Consider the following 20,164-nt stretch of genomic DNA (forward strand, 5'->3'; position numbering starts at 1 on the left):
TAATTCCATGTGAAGAATCTAAGCATTCAACTAAAAAGAAAAATCTTAGGCAATGATGTAGTAGCACAGGACTATTTTGAAACCCCATTGGATAACACTTTCATATTTCCGATATGGTACGATATGTAACTCAAAGGAAGGTATATGTACTAAAGTTATCATCATTCTGATCTTTTGATCTGTTAAGTTATCATCATCCTGATTTTTCTTTTGAAAGAAAATAACTGATTTCAGAAATTTACACTGATTGAATAATATATGAATAGGATATCAGCAGAACACCCAATAAAGAACAGTAGGTGCACTGCTAAATCATTGTACATTCAACTATTCTTAATTCCAAAATTACTCTCCCTTTTGTAAACTCCTTATTAGAATCTCTTATGGTTTTCCGTCAAATTTAGTTAACAGAACAATTAAAGGTTGTTTTGTGAAATTTTCAGTCTAAAAAAAAAGGCTGTTTTGTGAAATTTGCACTTTGCAGGCAGCATTTGTCATGCCACCTATTGGAGTTTCTCCAAGACGAACAAATGGTAATTAATACACAGGCTTCCAAATTGATTCCTTTAATAGGTAAGCCTCCACCTTTTGACTTTTAGCTCAGTTATCTTTGTGGTGCAATGGTATATTGCAAGAAGATGCTTTACTGTGGCTTAAGTTTTTATATAACTTGAATGATTGTTCTGCCCACCTTTCAGTTTTGGTTAGTTGAAACATAGGAAAAATGATGATGCACAACTTTTGAGGGGAAATTCTTCTTTCATTTGAACCTCCTACTTCTGTAGAGATGAGCTTTTGTTGAATCTTTTTACGAACAAAGTGACAATCTATTTCAATGTGCTTAGTCATTTCGTGAAATACAGGATTAGAGGAGATATGAAGAGCAGCTTGATTATCACACCACAACTTTGCTGGCAATGTAGTTTGGAAGCCAACTTCACTTAATAGTTGATGTACCCATACAACCTCACACACAGATTGTGCCATAGCTCTGTATTCTGCTTCCGCACTAGATCGAGATACGACATTTTGTTTCTTACTCTTCCACGAAATCAAGTTTCCACCAACAAAAACGCAATATCCTGTCGTGGATCTCCTATCGGCTTTTGACCCTGCCCAATCTGCATCTGTGAAACACTCAATGTTAGTGTGTTCATTATTCTTATATACTAGACCCCGTCCTGGAGATCCCTTTAGATAACAAAGAATCTGCTCCAGAGCCGCCCAATGCCTGACTGTTGGGGAAGACATAAACTGACTCACAATGCTGACAGAGTATGCGATATCGGGACGAGTTACTGTAAGATAGTTCAGTTTCCCAACCAATCTACTATATTTCTCTGGATCTTCGAATAACTCACCGTCTTCTTTCACGAGTTGTGTGTTAGGAACCATTGGCATGCTGCATGGTTTAGATCCCAACTTTCCAGTTTCAGCTAACAAGTCAAGAGTATATTTCCTTTGGGACAAGAAGATGCCTTTCTTGCTCCGTGTAACTTCAACTCCCAAAAAATACTTTAGTTGCCCTAAATCTTTCGTCTGAAATTGAGTGTGAAGGAAAGACTTTAGAGTTGAAATTCCTGTAATATCACTTCCAGTAATAACGATGTCATCAACATATACTACCAATAAAAGAATACCATCATCAGACTTTTTATAAAACACCGTATGATCGCAATTGCTTTTCTTCATCCCATATTCTAGAACAGCCTCACTAAATCTGCCAAACCAAGCACGGGGACTCTGTTTCAGCCCATAAAGAGATTTTCGAAGACGACATACCTTTCCACACTCCCCCTGAGCAACAAACCCAGGTGGTTGCTCCATATATACTTCTTCCTGAAGATCTCCATGTAGAAAAGCATTCTTTATATCAAGCTGATGCAGAGGCCAATCATAAGTAGCTGCCATGGAAATGAATAATCGAACAGAAGCTAACTTGGCGACCGGGGAAAAAGTATCCAAATAGTCGACTCCATAGGTCTGTGCATACCCTTTTGCAACAAGGCGTGCCTTAAGGCGAGCTACTGTCCCATCGGAGTTAAACTTAACAGCAAATACCCACTTGCACCCAATAACCTTTTTGTTAGTGGGCAGATCGGCCAACTCTCAAGTACCATTCTCATCTAAAGCCATCATCTCTTCTATCATTGCATCATGCCAACCTGGGTGGGACAATGCTTCACGAACAGTTTTAGGTAACCTAGCAGAATTTAATGATGCAATAAACGAGCTAGAAGAAGTAGACAAATGGTCATAAGACACAAAAGAAGAAATAAGATAAGTACATTATCGTGTACCTTTGCGAATGGCAATAGGAAGATCCAAACTAGGATCTGAAACACAGGAGGTTGGATCTACTGACGAAGCAGAAGTAGGTAAAGGATCGGGTTCTGAGGTTTGTTGTCGCCTGGTATACACACGAAGAACAGGTGGCTGCTCGGATGGTCGATCGAGGGAAACGGGTGACTGAGGAAGAGGTGTTGGAGAACTAACTGGATGTGTGACAGTGTAGACCAAAGTATCATCTTCTTCCTCAGGACTGTTTTAATCATATGAAGAAAAGAACGGATAATTTTCATGGAATGTGACATCGGCAGACACTAAGTACCTTTTGAGATCTGGAGAATAACACCGATAACCTTTCTAAAGACGTGAGTACCCTAAGAACACACTTAAGGGCCTTTGGATCTAATTTAGTTACCTGTGGACGAACATCACGAACAAAACAAGTACAACCAAATATTTTGGGTTCAATAGGAAATAATGGCTTAGAGGAAAAAAGAATGTTGTAAGGAATATTACCATGAAGTACAGAAGATGACATACGATTTATTAAAAAACAAGCTGTAGAGACGGCATCAGCCCAAAAACATTTTGGCACTTTCATTTGAAAGAGGAGTGCTCGGCCTACTTCAAGAAGATGTCTATTTTTTCGTTCCGCAACCCCATTTTGAGAAGGGGTGTCAACACAAGAAGATTGATGTAGAATACCATTTGTAGCCATATAATCTTTAAACAAATCCGAAAAATATTCTTTTGCATTGTCACTCCTTAAATCACGAACGGAAACATTAAAATGAGTTTTTATTTCAGCACAAAAAGCACAAAAAATTGAAAACAACTCCGAACGATTTTTCATTAAATATAACCAAGTAACACGAGAATGATCATCCACAAAGGTAACAAAATATCTAAAACCAGTTTTAGAGATAATAGGACATGGACCCCAAACATCGGTGTGAACTAACTCAAAAGGTAAGTCGACCCGTTTATTGACTCTAGAAACTTTAGGAAGGCGATGGTGTTTAGCAAACTGACATGACTCACAATCTAAAGAGGAAATACTCTGAAACTGAGGATATAACTTCTTCAAACTAGACAAGGATGGATGACCCAATCGACAGTGTACATCAAAGGAAGACAACACAGTTGAACAAGAAATGGATTTCGGCACCTGTGATTCAAGAACATAGAGACCCCCAGACTCAGAACCTTTACCAATAATCTGCTTCGTCGTAAGATCCTGAAAAAGACAATAATTGGGAAAAAATGAGACAACAATTTAGAGTACGAGTACTGACAGATATTAGATTGAAAGAAAAATCAGGCAAATTTAAGACGGAATTAAGGGAAAGAGAAGATGTTGGGTTAACAGTGCCAGACCCTAAAACATATGAGGTAGACCCATCGGCTAAAGTAACTATGGAACATTGGGTATGTGACTGAAATGTGGAAAAGAGTTTAGAGTTACCTGTCATATGATCTGTGGCACCAGAATCAATGACCCATTTGGATGACGAAGAGAGGAGACACTTAGTGGTTTTACCTGACTCGGGGATAGTATTGATAGGAGGAGATGATGACTGAGATGGTGAAATAGTCTCGGAAGTGGCGATGTTGGCATACTGAGATCTTTTGTTCTTATTCTGAAGCTTCACACAATAACGTATGGTATGACCGAGCTCATGACAATAAAAACATTCAACTTCCCCTTGCTTTAGGTCTCGACTATCGCTACTCCGATTGCGATTACTATGACTCCTATTCTTTTGGACGCGGCTAAGCAGAGCACCACTATCGATCGTGGCTGTCGGACCTGGATGAGACTTTTCAGTACGCAACACTCTTGTAAAGGCCTCTTTCAAGGAAGAGATAGCAGTCCCAGATAAAATCTGCGATTTGGCCCCTTCAAATTCGGGAGAAAAACTAGAAAGGAAACTCATGACCGCCAGTTGTTCACGCTGAGCCTGTTGTACCTTCACATCTGGAATAAACGGCAATATAACATTAAGCTCATCATACACCTTCTTAAACTCTTAGAAGTAAGTGGTGAAAGAGCGATCTTGCATGGATGGATGGTAAAATGCCTGGCACACATCATACATGCGAGTCAAGTTTCCTTTGCCAGAGTACAAAAAATCTAAATAATCCATTAGATCCTTCATATAATCACAATGAGAAACTAGATCATTTACCTCACTGTGCATCGAATTCTTGATTTGGAGAAACAATTTTGCATCCTCCTTTAACCAGACTGATTTAGTCTCATCCTTGGGTGAATCATCAACCAAGTGGTTCTCTTTGTCGATGCTCCGCAAATAGAGACGGATCGTCTTACTCCAATCCATGTAATTGGAACCCATGAACTTATTCTCCGTAATTTTGGACATAACCGGAATGACATCAACGGTAGGTTTCGTTTCAGTCATCTTGCACCCGAATAATAGCAGAATCAAATAGTCAAGAACAGTGCAGTGAAATTTGAACAGTGCAGTGAACAGTGAATAGTAATATCTGAACAGTGAACAGTGTCGGAACAGTGATCTTAGAAAATGAAAGTTGTCAGGAAAAAAAATTCTGACAGTACCACTTTGGTCGGAATAGTGAGTAGAAAAATCTGTAAAGAAGCGGCCGGGGCAAAAAATGGCCGGAAATAGTGAAATAGAATCAAAGCAGCGAAAGACTGTTCTGAACAAAAATAATTCGAACGGGGAAAAAAAATTCCCAACAACAAACTGATGAAAAAACTTCAATGCTCTGATACCATGTTAGAAACCAAAGAAGTTCTATATTTCATATCTAGAAGAGAAGATTACAAGGCCTATTTATAATACTAATTCACCTAATCTATTAGTTGTCATACACCTAATTACACCTACTATACAACTCATATACATGTGCTAGCTATGATGTAGTACATGTGTATACATGTGCTACACAACTTGTATTACACCTACTATACAACTCATATACATGTGCTAGCTATGATGTAGTACATGTGTATACATGTGCTAGACAACTTGTATGTCAACATGTTTATTGGCCGACCAGGTCTCTCCTTTCCTCTTTTAAATTGGGAACTGCCATCTGTAAAGAAAGAACTTAGTCTGGCTTCTTGTTCTTCCCTTTGGCATCCAAAACAGCATTGCTGACTGAGCAATAACTTTTTTGTTTACTGCTGCAGATCCTTCGTTTACTTTGCCTGCACTAGTTTGTCTTATATGCTCTCCACTTGAAAGAGTACACTCATTGGCAAGTGGTGCACTCATTGCATTATTGAAGAATTACAAGCATAGCCCTGATGTTATATGCATGCTGCTCGACTGTCTGAGGTACAATGAAATACTTTTGATCTTTAATGACGACAAAATTTCAAGTAAGCAGCAACGAAACAGAAGAGTAATTCTGTTATTGTAACTTCTAATTTGTTTGTGCAGCAAACCCCCTCAGAACCCAGACATTTGTGATATTGCTTATGGGGAAGAAGGTATGATTTACTGATGCTGTGTACATATATTACAGTTGAAAGTTGTAGTTTCTGCCATAAGCTGCTCAGGAGATGATTGGGAGTGCACAGCTAGTGAAGTTCAATATAGTACACCAAACATCATGAAATTTGACATCAGATTTAAACCCCACGGGCCAATAGTGGTCATCTATAACTGTCATAGAAAGAAGCAGGAGAAGAGTTAAATCTAATGAGGAACACAGTTAATTCGGAAAATCCTTTTTTTTTCCTGGTATCCTTCAATCTAAAAGATAAACCCTACTGGTTTGGGACTGAGGCGTAGTTGTTGTTGTTGTTTGTATCCTTCAACCTAAAAGATAGGTTATCTTCTCAACAGTTCTCTCTTCAAAGCAACTTCCTATAATGGATATTTGTAATTGTTAGAGTAATCTGAAGCTCTTGGTGGCAGGATTCTAAATGAGTGTGTTTAGTGGAAAGTTTCTATTCTGGAATAGTTTATTTTGGGTGCTATTAGCTTTCCTGGTTGCTTGATATTACGGTTTTTCTTACCTTCCTTCATGTCTTGGAAATTTACGTGATTTGTGTATTTTGAAAGAAAAGGTGCTTTTTGGGAGTTCCTTTTGCAGATGGTATTTCCTTTGCTCAAGGTTATACTCATATAAAAAATTTTAATGTATAGTGGAGTTACATAGTGCTAGTTTGAGGTAATGGTTTGAGTAGAAAGAAACTAAAGAATTTTTGAGTGACAATATAGCTTGCATGGGAAGGGTGATATCTGGAGTATTTTTCTGTCCAATGATTGTGGTTGCGTGCATCACTTTTACACGTAGAGTGCTCTTGTGCTCTATGCGGCAATCCTCTCCATCAATTGTATTCTTCTTCTTATTTTTTTTTTTGTCAGTATATAACTACTTCTAGAAAGCACCTTGATTCTTCTTTTCTTCTCTTTCAGGACAAAAACCTGATATTGATAAAGTGCTGAAGCTGCTTCCTGAGTGGTCAAAAATAGTAAGCTAGAGTTTCTTCCAGTTTGCTTAACGGGCTCACCTCATGTCTTTTTATTTATCTGTGACTCTATCTGCTGTCATGAGTGAATTAGTATTCTGCTCCCAAGCAAATGCTTCCTTTCTCATTGGTCCTGATTCTTTTGACTGTTCTTATATAATATAATATAATATAATATAATATAATATAATATAAACATGTTTTGTAGCTAAGAGTCTACTGTATCACCCCGATGAAGTTTTAGATTAAGAACTGGATAGACCAGACAATTACCAATCTCGACAGTAAGCCTTGGTTAGGCCAACCTAACCGGTGATGCTCGTAAACCCGTTTAGGCAGGTGGCCGTTGAAGGGTTGTAAGGAGCATTGTGGTTTAAGTTTTACCTAGAGATTGGTAGTTTGCCACGGCTGAAGTTCAATTACAGAGCCTCACGGAAGCGATCCCATACCCCAATATTAAATTCGTCTGAACAGACTATTCGTTTGTTAAACAAACACGATATAAATTTATATAAACATAATTATCATTATCTGCATATTGGTATGGTTCAAATTGCATTTAAACCGTTAACCCTTAAAGGATTACCAGAGACCTTTTTAGCAGCTCTTAGAGATGCTAGAAATCTGAACTTCAGACAGTCTCTGATGGGTTCGATAGAGTCTACAGTGGCCTATGGTCCAGTATACTTTAATACTCAACCCAATCTGCAACTTTCTCTTTCTGATGTTAATATTCTTGATGCTTTGACTTTAAATGTGAAAACGCATGGTTATAATTATGCACCTGGTTCTGAACTTATATGTCTGTCCTATAGGATTTATTTCAAATTGTTATCTACTTTGAATCCTAGATGTAAGTTATACGATACATCGGATCAGACCATATTGGTAGAAACCAATTTTGCAAGGTCCAAGGTCACCACTAGGAGACCTATTAGGTGGGAAGAAATTAATTTTCCAACTACTTGGACTTTAAATTCTGTTATATCCCCAAGTCAGATGACTAACGACTTGTCAAATACTGAATTTTCGCATGTCACTCAAAATCCGGATGGTAGGATTTGTATTCAATTTGATGATAAGTCTACTATGTATAATAGACATTCATTTTCTAATCATAGACTTCTACCTGCTATTCAACATATTTCCCCTGTTGAACCAGTCTACGGTCCAGCTCGCAATCGTGCAACTTCTTTACACACCATTGCTAGTAATAAGCCTGATCAAAAGGTTAAGATGGTTGAAAGGGTTAAGATTAACCCTCAAACAAATATTGTTCAAGACAATGACAATATTTCAGATAAGGATATTCCTTCTGTATCCGAGATGGATTTCGACCCCAATAATATTTAATGATTCCACACCAAATAGATTTTAGCCCCGGTTCTCGGGCCCGTAATTATATTCAAAAGGAATTTTTTAGTAAAAAATGGAACCAGTTTAAAACATGGTTTTTTGATACTTATAGTAAAGATGATTTGAACAATATATCTCAAGAATTTTATGAAACTTGTTCCCTGCATAATCAAATTATGTATTTTGTTCCTTGGTTTATAACAACTTATTTGCCTCTTTATATAAAGGTACTGGAAAGATCTTATAAAGATGAGAGTGGTAATATTACTAAAGCAATTTATCCTCCTCAGACTCCCTTTATTTTACCTAATAATACTGGTATTACTTTCACTGCCTTTCAAAAATTTATTGATGATAATGTGGCAGCTATTAATATCGCAGAAATTAATAAATTGATTTCTCAAAACAATTATCTGGGTTTGTATGTAAAAATTTTAGGAGAACATATTGGTTCTCTTGATAAAAAACTTGATGATTTGACTATTTTAATAAAAGAAATGGGTACTAAGAAAGGACCAACTGATATTGCCTCCACTTCGGGAAGTAAAACAGTTGATCAAGCTATTCCTACTCAAAGACCTCCTGAGATTCAGGATTTTAAATTTAAATCTCTTGATGACTTAGCTCAACTTTTAGATAAAAAGCTTTCTGGTTTAAATATTAGACCTATTGATTTATCAAAAAAATTTGCTGATAAAATTGAGACCGTTTCTGATTATAAAACCGAGATATGGTCAGAGTTTAATAAACTCAAAGGTATAGTTAAACCAAATAATAGGTATGCTGACAAACCAAGGATGCAAACTTATTATTATCTCCGTCCTACTCCTCAAGATGTGTTGATTGAGGAACGAGATTGGAATCAGACTAATACGTCTTATAGCGGTTCCGAAATTTATGAATGGAATCTTGATGGTTTAACTGATAGACAATTAACCATTCTCGTACACAGAATGCTTATGTATTCGACTATCTGTAAAAGTGTTAAAAATACAGATAGAACTATTTGCAAAATGATTATTGCAGGATTTACTGGCCAACTTCGTGGCTGGTGGGATAATCATTTATCTGTAGAAGAAAAGGCTTTCGTTATTAATGCTACAGCAACCGACGAAGGTGTTGATAATATAGGTATGCCTCTAGTGGTGGGTAGAGAAGATGCAGTTTATACCCTTATCCTTACAATCTTAGAACATTTCAATGGTAGATTTACCTCAAATCATGAGACCATCCGAACTTTACTTAATGGACTTAGATGTAAGACCCTTAGTGAATTTAGATGGTATAAAGATACTTTTATGAGTAGAGTTATGGAACTACCCGAGAATAAATATGAGCATTGGAAAGCCAAGTTTATAGACGGCCTCCCTTCCTTATTTGCTGAAAGAGTAAGGGATGTGTTAAGGGGTAGTTACGGTGAAATTCAGTATAATAATTATACCTATGGTAAACTTATTGGAGTGTGTACACAAGAAGGATTGAAATTGTGTAATGAGCTAAGGCTTTCTAGACAGCTTAAGATTGATAAGCTTAAAGAGAAATCCCAATTAGGTGACTTCTGTACCCAGTTCGGTTTACCCGGAACTTCTACTCAAAGTAGGAAGAAGAAAAACAGATATCATAGGTATCCTTACCCGGATAGCTCGTATAAGAAAAAGAGGTCTAGATATAGGACTAAGGAAGAACGTGATACTAGAAAAGCGCATCGGAAATCTACTCGATTTACGAAGAATAGATCTAAAAGAGATCTCGCTGATATTAAGTGTGGAAAGTTTGGTCATATTTCTCCAAATTGCAAGCTTCAAAAGCTGAAAACCTTAGAACTCGATGATGAGTTACGCGATAAGGTTTATGGCTTGTTATATACTTCAGGATCAGAATCTGACTATTACTCTGAGACTGAATCTGAAGACGAAGTTGAGTTAATTGATTTTTCTGATAATGATAAAAATATTGATACTTCTTGCACTGCTTGCAAATGTGATATTTGTACTTGTGATAGTGACGAATTTTATAAATTACAATCACAATTTCATAATCCAAATATGAAAACTATTACATCTGATAATGTAATAGAACTTTTAAAAGAAGTTACTGATGAAAAACTTCGTAAAAAAATTATTAATTTAGCTGCAAGTTCTAATTCTAGTAGTTCAAAACCTTTTGAAAAATACAAAAACGAATTTGAACATTTTGCACCTTATTCTTTATCTGAAATTAATAGACGACTTCAAAAGTCCAGTACGCCTAGCAGAGATACTTCTTTTGATGATTTAAAAGAAAGAAATTGAGAATTTGAAAAGGGATATTAAGTCTCTTAAGCAAAATCAAATGATTTGCGATCACCGAATTACTCAAATTGAGAAAAATAATTCTCTACCTGAATTTTCGACTAAAGAAATTTCTGAATCTTCTAATGATAAAGGGAAAGAAATTTCTGATCTAACTGAAGAAAATTCTGATCTGTTTTTAGGTATGATGCAGATTATTACTGCACATAAGTGGTATATTAAATGTACTATTTTGATCGATAATAATTTTTCTATAACTGATATAGCTATGATTGATAGTGGTGCTGATGTAAGCTGTATCCAGGAAGGATTAATTCCAACTAAATATTTTCAAAAGACCACTCATTTGGTTAAATCCGCTTCTGGTCATGCTTTAGATATAGAGTACAAACTGCCAAATACCCATATTTGCCAAAATAAAGTCTGTATTCCTCATTTCTTCTTTTTGGTAAAAAACCAGTTATACCCTCCAATTATACTTGGAACCCCTTTTATTAATGCTATTTATCCGTTCAATAATATAGATGAACATGGTTTTTCTGCTACTTATCAAGATAAAAAGATAAGTTATTCTTTTGTTACAAATCCCGTAACTAGAGATATTAATGCCTTGATTAATATGAAACAAAGGCATGTTGATTCATTACAATTAGAAATTCTTAGCATGAATATATTCGATACTTTACAGTCTGCTAAAGTTCAGCAAAAGATTAAATTGATTGCTGAAAAGATGGCTGTTGATGTTTGCGCCGATCACCCTAGTGCCTTTTGGAACCGGAAAAGGCATATTGTAACTCTTCCTTACGAAGAAAACTTCTCTGAGGATGATATTCCTACTAAATCTCGACCTTGCCAGATGAATGCTGAACTAGTTGAATTCTGCAAAAACGAGATTGATAGTTTGTTACAAAAGGGTTTGATAAAACCCTCAAAATCTCCTTGGTCATGTTCTGCCTTTTATGTTAATAATGTGGCAGAAAAGGAACGAGGTATCCCTCGCTTAGTTATAAATTATAAACCATTAAATATAATCTAAAATGGATTAGATATCCTATCCCCAATAAAAGGGACTTGCTATCTAGGTTATATAACGCCAATATATTTTCAAAATTTGATTTAAAATCTGGTTATTGGCAAATTCAAGTCTTTAAAGAGCATACTTATAGAACTGCTTTCAATGTTCATTTGGGCAATATGAATGGAATGTTATGCCATTTGGTTTAAAAAATGCCCCTTCTGAATTTCAGAAAATTATGAATGATATTTTTAACCCTTATCTAGATTTTGTCATCGTTTATATTGACGACATATTAGTATTTTCTAAAACTTTGGAGATGCATATTAAGCATCTTGATATTTTTAAGAAAATTGTTACACAAAACGGTTTAGTAATTTCTAAACCAAAGATGAGTCTATTCCAAACGAATGTTCGTTTTTTGGGTCATAATATTTGCCAGGGAAAAATTACCCCAATACAAAGATCAATTGATTTTGCCTCGAAATTTCCTGATGTTATTACTGACAGGACTCAATTACAAAGATTTTTGGGAAGTTTGAATTATATATCCCCTTTCTACAAAAGTTTATCACGAGATCTAGCTCCTCTATACGATAGGCTGAAAAAGGATCATAGACGGCCTTGGACTGACCAGCATACTGCGTTAGTCAAAAGTATTAAACAGCGTGTTAAATCTCTACCTTGTTTAACCCTTGCTAATCCTACTTGGCAAAAGGTTATCGAGACAGATGCGTCTAATGTTGGCTATGGAGGGATTTTAAAACAAGTGAATCCCAACAATAAGAGTGAATACCTAATAAGATTTCACTCTGGTAAATGGACCGAAGCCCAGAAGAAATATGCTACTGTGGCGCATGAAATGTTAACAATTGTTAAATGTGTTTTAAAATTTCAAGACGACTTGTATAACCAAAAGTTTTTGATAAAAACTGATGCTCAATCTGTTAAATATATGTTTGACAAAGATTTTAAGCACGATGCTTCTAAATTAATATTTGCTAAATGGCAGGCTCAGCTGGCGCCTTTCGATTTTGAAATACAATACAAAAAAGGAATTGATAATTCCCTTCCGGATTTCCTATCCCGGGAATATTTAGAATAAAATATGAGTTATTATACCATGATTTTAGATGATAAGGTGTTAATCACTATTCTTAAAGTGATTAATTTAAACAGAGACTTAAAGGGTCTCATACTTGATAAAATTATGGCTGACACTATTAATAATATTGAAGAAGAATGCTCTAATTTTAATGAAGTTACTAATATTCTTCAAAAAATTGAAAATGAATTCCCCAGCCAGGATTATATCGGCGATAGAATTATGATATCTTTTTTAATTACTAATGACTTGCTATTTATGCAGAATGGACCCTTCATGGGCCACCAGGGGCAGAGGTAGGGGAAGATCTTCCCCTAGTAGGACTTACTCTCAAGGATCGTCATACGGATCCTCATCAAATTCTCCAGTAATACAAAGAGGAAAAAAGAGTTTGATAAACTCAAAGGTACCTCATACAGGTGAATCATCAGGACATTCTATACATCTGGAAGATATTCCAGAAGATAGTCCTTTATATTGACATCTGCAAGCTTATTTGGCATCCAAAAAGCAAAGTGATACTTTTGCTTCAATTGCTAAAGAAGAAGACAACGATGATATCAAGTCATACAAAAAATTACCAAAGAAAGAAATGATATTTCTCCTTGAAAATTCTGAGATTCAGAGAAAAGAAGAACCATGGAAAATATTCCAGAGATATCTGATTAATGGATTATACTACCCGGGTGAATCATATAAAACCCGCACTTATTATGAGACTATCCTAATCAGTACAGGTAGTGCAGAATTTCAGCACTTTTCGGGTTATAACACAAATGAAAACGTTTATAACTTTTCAAAAGTCATTATCAAACAGATTATATCTGTTGAAGAATGGGGAATTTCAACAATGAAAGAAAGGCAGATAAGCCTTAATAAATCACCTATGAGTTTTACTTATTGGGATTATATCCAAGCATTTGATAGGGTGCTTTAGTATAATAATGAGAGACATAAACATACTTGGTTTATCAAAGTATGTGCAAAGGTATTTACAGGACCTATCCCTAACTGGTTTTTAAACTGGTGGTCATACCACGGTCCCACAACAAAAATTCTTCCAGAACCATTCCTTAAGTTATACAAAGAATGGGCAAAAGTTTCACCGTTCCTAACCGAGTTATATCACGCAGATCATATCTGTTACCTAGAAAAAATTGATCAAATCTACTTCTTTATTGAATTCTCTATCCCCTGGATTCATAAATGGACTCCTGAATTAGGTTTTACGGAAGAACAAATCCCTTGTTTATATAGGGTATTTTACAACAATTTTTGGGACAAATTGATGAAGACTGATCCCAAAACAAAAACATTATATGGACAAGAATTATTGGATTCTATTAAAACACAAATCCAAATATATATAACGACCCCTCAAAAGAAGATGATAGAAGAGAGCACAGTTAAACATATTGCTCGAAGAATCTCAATTCAAGAAGGAGATAAAATTGATTTGATAAATAAATACTTGGAAGAAGTAAAAAGAAACTTGCTTCTGGATCAGTGCGAAAAATCAGACACTTCAATGCGAAGTGAAACAAGTGGTGATGACCTCGTGGAAAATACACAACCAATACAGCCAGAGATAATATTATCTGACAGAGATATAGAAAAGGTGGAAGATTTCCTCCAACAAATGCACAATTTGGACAAGAAAAAGACTTGACAGCTTACCAGCCGCCAGGACCCACTCAACAGTAGATTCACTGTTCATCCACAGTAGAAACATTGTTCAACAACAGTAGAAACACTGTGTAGGGGCCTAGATGTGGGACCCAATTTACTATTTTAGATTCTTTTTTTTGTTATAAAAGAAGACTTCTTCATTTGAAGAAGCAAGAGTCGGAACCCCCTCTCTCTCTCTACTCTCTCTCAACTCCCTTTGTAAAGACTTAGCTTATTAGTTTGTAAATCAGTTGAAGATTAATAAAAGTTTTGAAGTTCAGTTCATCTTCAGGGCCTTGCTTCTCGGCCTTCAAGGTATTTATTCTATTTCTTTTTAGTATTTTATATACTTAGTTTCTCTCCCCAGCCGTGACTATGTCCGGCTAAACGGATTCATATCTATGTTGAAGAACTAATTTCTCTTGCATATTAACCATGAAGAATCCAGACACATGGGCTCAATAAGAGTATGCATATTTCGAATATAAACCTTGTGCGGACCAGGATCAGGGTAGGCGGGCGGTAGTCCGCACGGCCATCCAGATCTAGCTGCTTCAGTACCTTTGAAGGTTGGCGGTAGTCCGCACGACCAATAAAGATTCGAAATATACGGGAATTCTATTATAGTTTAATGACTGTATGGAAGGATCTATATTCTTTTACCCAAGCAAGGGGCCTGTCTAGGTCCGATACATACTCTTATTGAGCCCATGTGTCTAGCAGTTCTAACTGTGAAAGGGATAGCCCTTTTGACAACTTCAGCGGGCTTTAATGTCACAGCTGGCTAGACGTAGCCACTAAGGCAAAGCCAATAAGAGTAGTACCAGAGTCGACTGTACCACCATCTTGGAACCAAGCCAAGAAACTATATTAAAATTTCTTTATATTTTGAAAGAGTCTGGATTCTTCATGGTTAATATGCAAGAGAAATTAGTTCTTCAACATAGATATGAATCCGTTTAGCCGGACATAGTCACGGCTGGGGAGAGAAACTAAGTATATAAAATACTAAAAAGAAATAGAATAAATACCTTGAAGGCCGAGAAGCAAGGCCCTGAAGATGAACTGAACTTCAAAACTTTTATTAATCTTCAACTGATTTACAAACTAATAAGCTAAGTCTTTACAAAAGGAGTTGAGAGAGAGTAGAGAGAGAGAGGGGGTTCCGACTCTTGCTTCTTCAAATGAAGAAGTCTTCTTTTATAACAAAAAAAAGAATCTAAAATAGTAAATTGGGTCCCACATCTAGGCCCCTACACAGTGTTTCTACTGTTGTTGAACAATGTTTCTACTGTGGATGAACAGTGAATCTACTGTTGAGTGGGTCCTGGCGGCTGGTAAGCTGTCAAGTCTTTTTCTTGTCCAAATTGTGCATTTGTTGGAGGAAATCTTCCACCTTTTCTATATCTCTGTCAGATAATATTATCTCTGGCTGTATTGGTTGTGTATTTTCCACGAGGTCATCACCACTTGTTTCACTTCGCATTGAAGTGTCTGATTTTTCGCACTGATCCAGAAGCAAGTTTCTTTTTACTTCTTCCAAGTATTTATTTATCAAATCAATTTTATCTCCTTCTTGAATTGAGATTCTTCGAGCAATATGTTTAACTGTGCTCTCTTCTATCATCTTCTTTTGAGGGGTCGTTATATATATTTGGATTTGTGTTTTAATAGAATCCAATAATTCTTGTCCATATAATGTTTTTGTTTTGGGATCAGTCTTCATCAATTTGTCCCAAAAATTGTTGTAAAATACCCTATATAAACAAGGGATTTGTTCTTCCGTAAAACCTAATTCAGGAGTCCATTTATGAATCCAGGGGATAGAGAATTCAATAAAGAAGTAGATTTGATCAATTTTTTCTAGGTAACAGATATGATCTGCGTGATATAACTCGGTTAGGAACGGTGAAACTTTTGCCCATTCTTTGTATAACTTAAGGAATGGTTCTGGAAGAATTTTTGTTGTGGGACCGTGGTATGACCACCAGTTTAAAAACCAGTTAGGGATAGGTCCTGTAAATACCTTTGCACATACTTTGATAAACCAAGTATGTTTATGTCTCTCATTATTATACTAAAGCACCCTATCAAATGCTTGGATATAATCCCAATAAGTAAAACTCATAGGTGATTTATTAAGGCTTATCTGCCTTTCTTTCATTGTTGAAATTCCCCATTCTTCAACAGATATAATCTGTTTGATAATGACTTTTGAAAAGTTATAAACGTTTTCATTTGTGTTATAACCCGAAAAGTGCTGAAATTCTGCACTACCTGTACTGATTAGGATAGTCTCATAATAAGTGCGGGTTTTATATGATTCACCCGGGTAGTATAATCCATTAATCAGATATCTCTGGAATATTTTCCATGGTTCTTCTTTTCTCTGAATCTCAGAATTTTCAAGGAGAAATATCATTTCTTTCTTTGGTAATTTTTTGTATGACTTGATATCATCGTTGTCTTCTTCTTTAGCAATTGAAGCAAAAGTATCACTTTGCTTTTTGGATGCCAAATAAGCTTGCAGATGTCAATATAAAGGACTATCTTCTGGAATATCTTCCAGATGTATAGAATGTCCTGATGATTCACCTGTATGAGGTACCTTTGAGTTTATCAAACTCTTTTTTCCTCTTTGTATTACTGGAGAATTTGATGAGGATCCGTATGACGATCCTTGAGAGTAAGTCCTACTAGGGGAAGATCTTCCCCTACCTCTGCCCCTGGTGGCCCATGAAGGGTCCATTCTGCATAAATAGCAAGTCATTAGTAATTAAAAAAGATATCATAATTCTATCGCCGATATAATCCTGGCTGGGGAATTCATTTTCAATTTTTTGAAGAATATTAGTAACTTCATTAAAATTAGAGCATTCTTCTTCAATATTATTAATAGTGTCAGCCATAATTTTATCAAGTATGAGACCCTTTAAGTCTCTGTTTAAATTAATCACTTTAAGAATAGTGATTAACACCTTATCATCTAAAATCATGGTATAATAACTCATATTTTATTCTAAATATTCCCGGGATAGGAAATCCGGAAGGGAATTATCAATTCCTTTTTTGTATTGTATTTCAAAATCGAAAGGCGCCAGCTGAGCCTGCCATTTAGCAAATATTAATTTAGAAGCATCGTGCTTAAAATCTTTGTCAAACATATATTTAACAGATTGAGCATCAGTTTTTATCAAAAACTTTTGGTTATACAAGTCGTCTTGAAATTTTAAAACACATTTAACAATTGTTAACATTTCATGCGCCACAGTAGCATATTTCTTCTGGGCTTCGGTCCATTTACCAGAGTGAAATCTTATTAGGTATTCACTCTTATTGTTGGGATTCACTTGTTTTAAAATCCCTCCATAGCCAACATTAGACGCATCTGTCTCGATAACCTTTTGCCAAGTAGGATTAGCAAGGGTTAAACAAGGTAGAGATTTAACACGCTGTTTAATACTTTTGACTAACGCAGTATGCTGGTCAGTCCAAGGCCGTCTATGATCCTTTTTCAGCCTATCGTATAGAGGAGCTAGATCTCGTGATAAACTTTTGTAGAAAGGGGATATATAATTCAAACTTCCCAAAAATCTTTGTAATTGAGTCCTGTCAGTAATAACATCAGGAAATTTCGAGGCAAAATCAATTGATCTTTGTATTGGGGTAATTTTTCCCTGGCAAATATTATGACCCAAAAAACGAACATTCGTTTGGAATAGACTCATCTTTGGTTTAGAAATTACTAAACCGTTTTGTGTAACAATTTTCTTAAAAATATCAAGATGCTTAATATGCATCTCCAAAGTTTTAGAAAATACTAATATGTCGTCAATATAAACGATGACAAAATCTAGATAAGGGTTAAAAATATCATTCATAATTTTCTGAAATTCAGAAGGGGCATTTTTTAAACCAAATGGCATAACATTCCATTCATATTGCCCAAATGAACATTGAAAGCAGTTCTATAAGTATGCTCTTTAAAGACTTGAATTTGCCAATAACCAGATTTTAAATCAAATTTTGAAAATATATTGGCGTTATATAACCTAGATAGCAAGTCCCTTTTATTGGGGATAGGATATCTAATCCATTTTAGATTATATTTAATGGTTTATAATTTATAACTAAGCGAGGGATACCTCGTTCCTTTTCTGCCACATTATTAACATAAAAGGCAGAACATGACCAAGGAGATTTTGAGGGTTTTATCAAACCCTTTTGTAACAAACTATCAATCTCGTTTTTGCAGAATTCAACTAGTTCAGCATTCATCTGGCAAGGTCGAGATTTAGTAGGAATATCATCCTCAGAGAAGTTTTCTTCGTAAGGAAGAGTTACAATATGCCTTTTCCGGTTCCAAAAGGCACTAGGGTGATCGGCGCAAACATCAACAGCCATCTTTTCAGCAATCAATTTAATCTTTTGCTGAACTTTAGCAGACTGTAAAGTATCGAATATATTCATGCTAAGAATTTCTAATTGTAATGAATCAACATGCCTTTGTTTCATATTAATCAAGGCATTAATATCTCTAGTTACGGGATCTGTAACAAAAGAATAACTTATCTTTTTATCTTGATAAGTAGCAGAAAAACCATGTTCATCTATATTATTGAACGGATAAATAGCATTAATAAAAGGGGTTCCAAGTATAATTGGAGGGTATAACTGGTTTTTTACCAAAAAGAAGAAATGAGGAATACAGACTTTATTTTGGCAAATATGGGTATTTGGCAGTTTGTACTCTATATCTAAAGCATGACCAGAAGCGGATTTAACCAAATGAGTGGTCTTTTGAAAATATTTAGTTGGAATTAATCCTTCCTGGATACAGCTTACATCAGCACCACTATCAATCATAGCTATATCAGTTATAGAAAAATTATTATCGATCAAAATAGTACATTTAATATACCACTTATGTGCAGTAATAATCTGCATCATACCTAAAAACAGATCAGAATTTTCTTCAGTTAGATCAGAAATTTCTTTCCCTTTATCATTAGAAGATTCAGAAATTTCTTTAGTCGAAAATTCAGGTAGAGAATTATTTTTCTCAATTTGAGTAATTCGGTGATCGCAAATCATTTGATTTTGCTTAAGAGACTTAATATCCCTTTTCAAATTCTCAATTTCTTTCTTTTAAATCATCAAAAGAAGTATCTCTGCTAGGCGTACTGGACTTTTGAAGTCGTCTATTAATTTCAGATAAAGAATAAGGTGCAAAATGTTCAAATTCGTTTTTGTATTTTTCAAAAGGTTTTGAACTACTAGAATTAGAACTTGCAGCTAAATTAATAATTTTTTTACGAAGTTTTTCATCAGTAACTTCTTTTAAAAGTTCTATTACATTATCAGATGTAATAGTTTTCATATTTGGATTATGAAATTGTGATTGTAATTTATAAAATTCGTCACTATCACAAGTACAAATATCACATTTGCAAGCAGTGCAAGAAGTATCAATATTTTTATCATTATCAGAAAAATCAATTAACTCAACTTCGTCTTCAGATTCAGTCTCAGAGTAATAGTCAGATTCTGATCCTGAAGTATATAACAAGCCATAAACCTTATCGCGTAACTCATCATCGAGTTCTAAGGTTTTCAGCTTTTGAAGCTTGCAATTTGGAGAAATATGACCAAACTTTCCACACTTAATATCAGCGAGATCTCTTTTAGATCTATTCTTCGTAAATCGAGTAGATTTCCGATGCGCTTTTCTAGTATCACGTTCTTCCTTAGTCCTATATCTAGACCTCTTTTTCTTATACGAGCTATCCGGGTAAGGATACCTATGATATCTGTTTTTCTTCTTCCTACTTTGAGTAGAAGTTCCGGGTAAACCGAACTGGGTACAGAAGTCACCTAATTGGGATTTCTCTTTAAGCTTATCAATCTTAAGCTGTCTAGAAAGCCTTAGCTCATTACACAATTTCAATCCTTCTTGTGTACACACTCCAATA

General features: G+C 35.4%; 1 protein-coding gene across 6 annotated transcripts in view; it reads left to right on the forward strand.

Annotated features, from left to right (window-relative positions):
- Positions 1–20,164, forward strand: part of LOC107805191 (uncharacterized) — a 38,586-nt gene that overhangs the window by 11,096 nt on the left and 7,326 nt on the right. For all 6 annotated transcript variants that reach the window (XM_075254575.1, XM_075254577.1, XM_075254574.1 and 3 more), the window contains exons 11-14: positions 485–573; positions 5,468–5,615; positions 5,721–5,770; positions 6,705–6,760. In XM_075254575.1, coding sequence (XP_075110676.1) covers positions 485–573; positions 5,468–5,615; positions 5,721–5,770; positions 6,705–6,760 — 343 coding nt within the window. The remainder of the gene's footprint in view (positions 1–484; positions 574–5,467; positions 5,616–5,720; positions 5,771–6,704; positions 6,761–20,164) is intronic.

Source organism: Nicotiana tabacum, chromosome 6 (genome assembly GCF_000715075.1).
Source record: "Nicotiana tabacum cultivar K326 chromosome 6, ASM71507v2, whole genome shotgun sequence".
Classification (NCBI taxonomy): Eukaryota; Viridiplantae; Streptophyta; class Magnoliopsida; order Solanales; family Solanaceae; genus Nicotiana; species Nicotiana tabacum.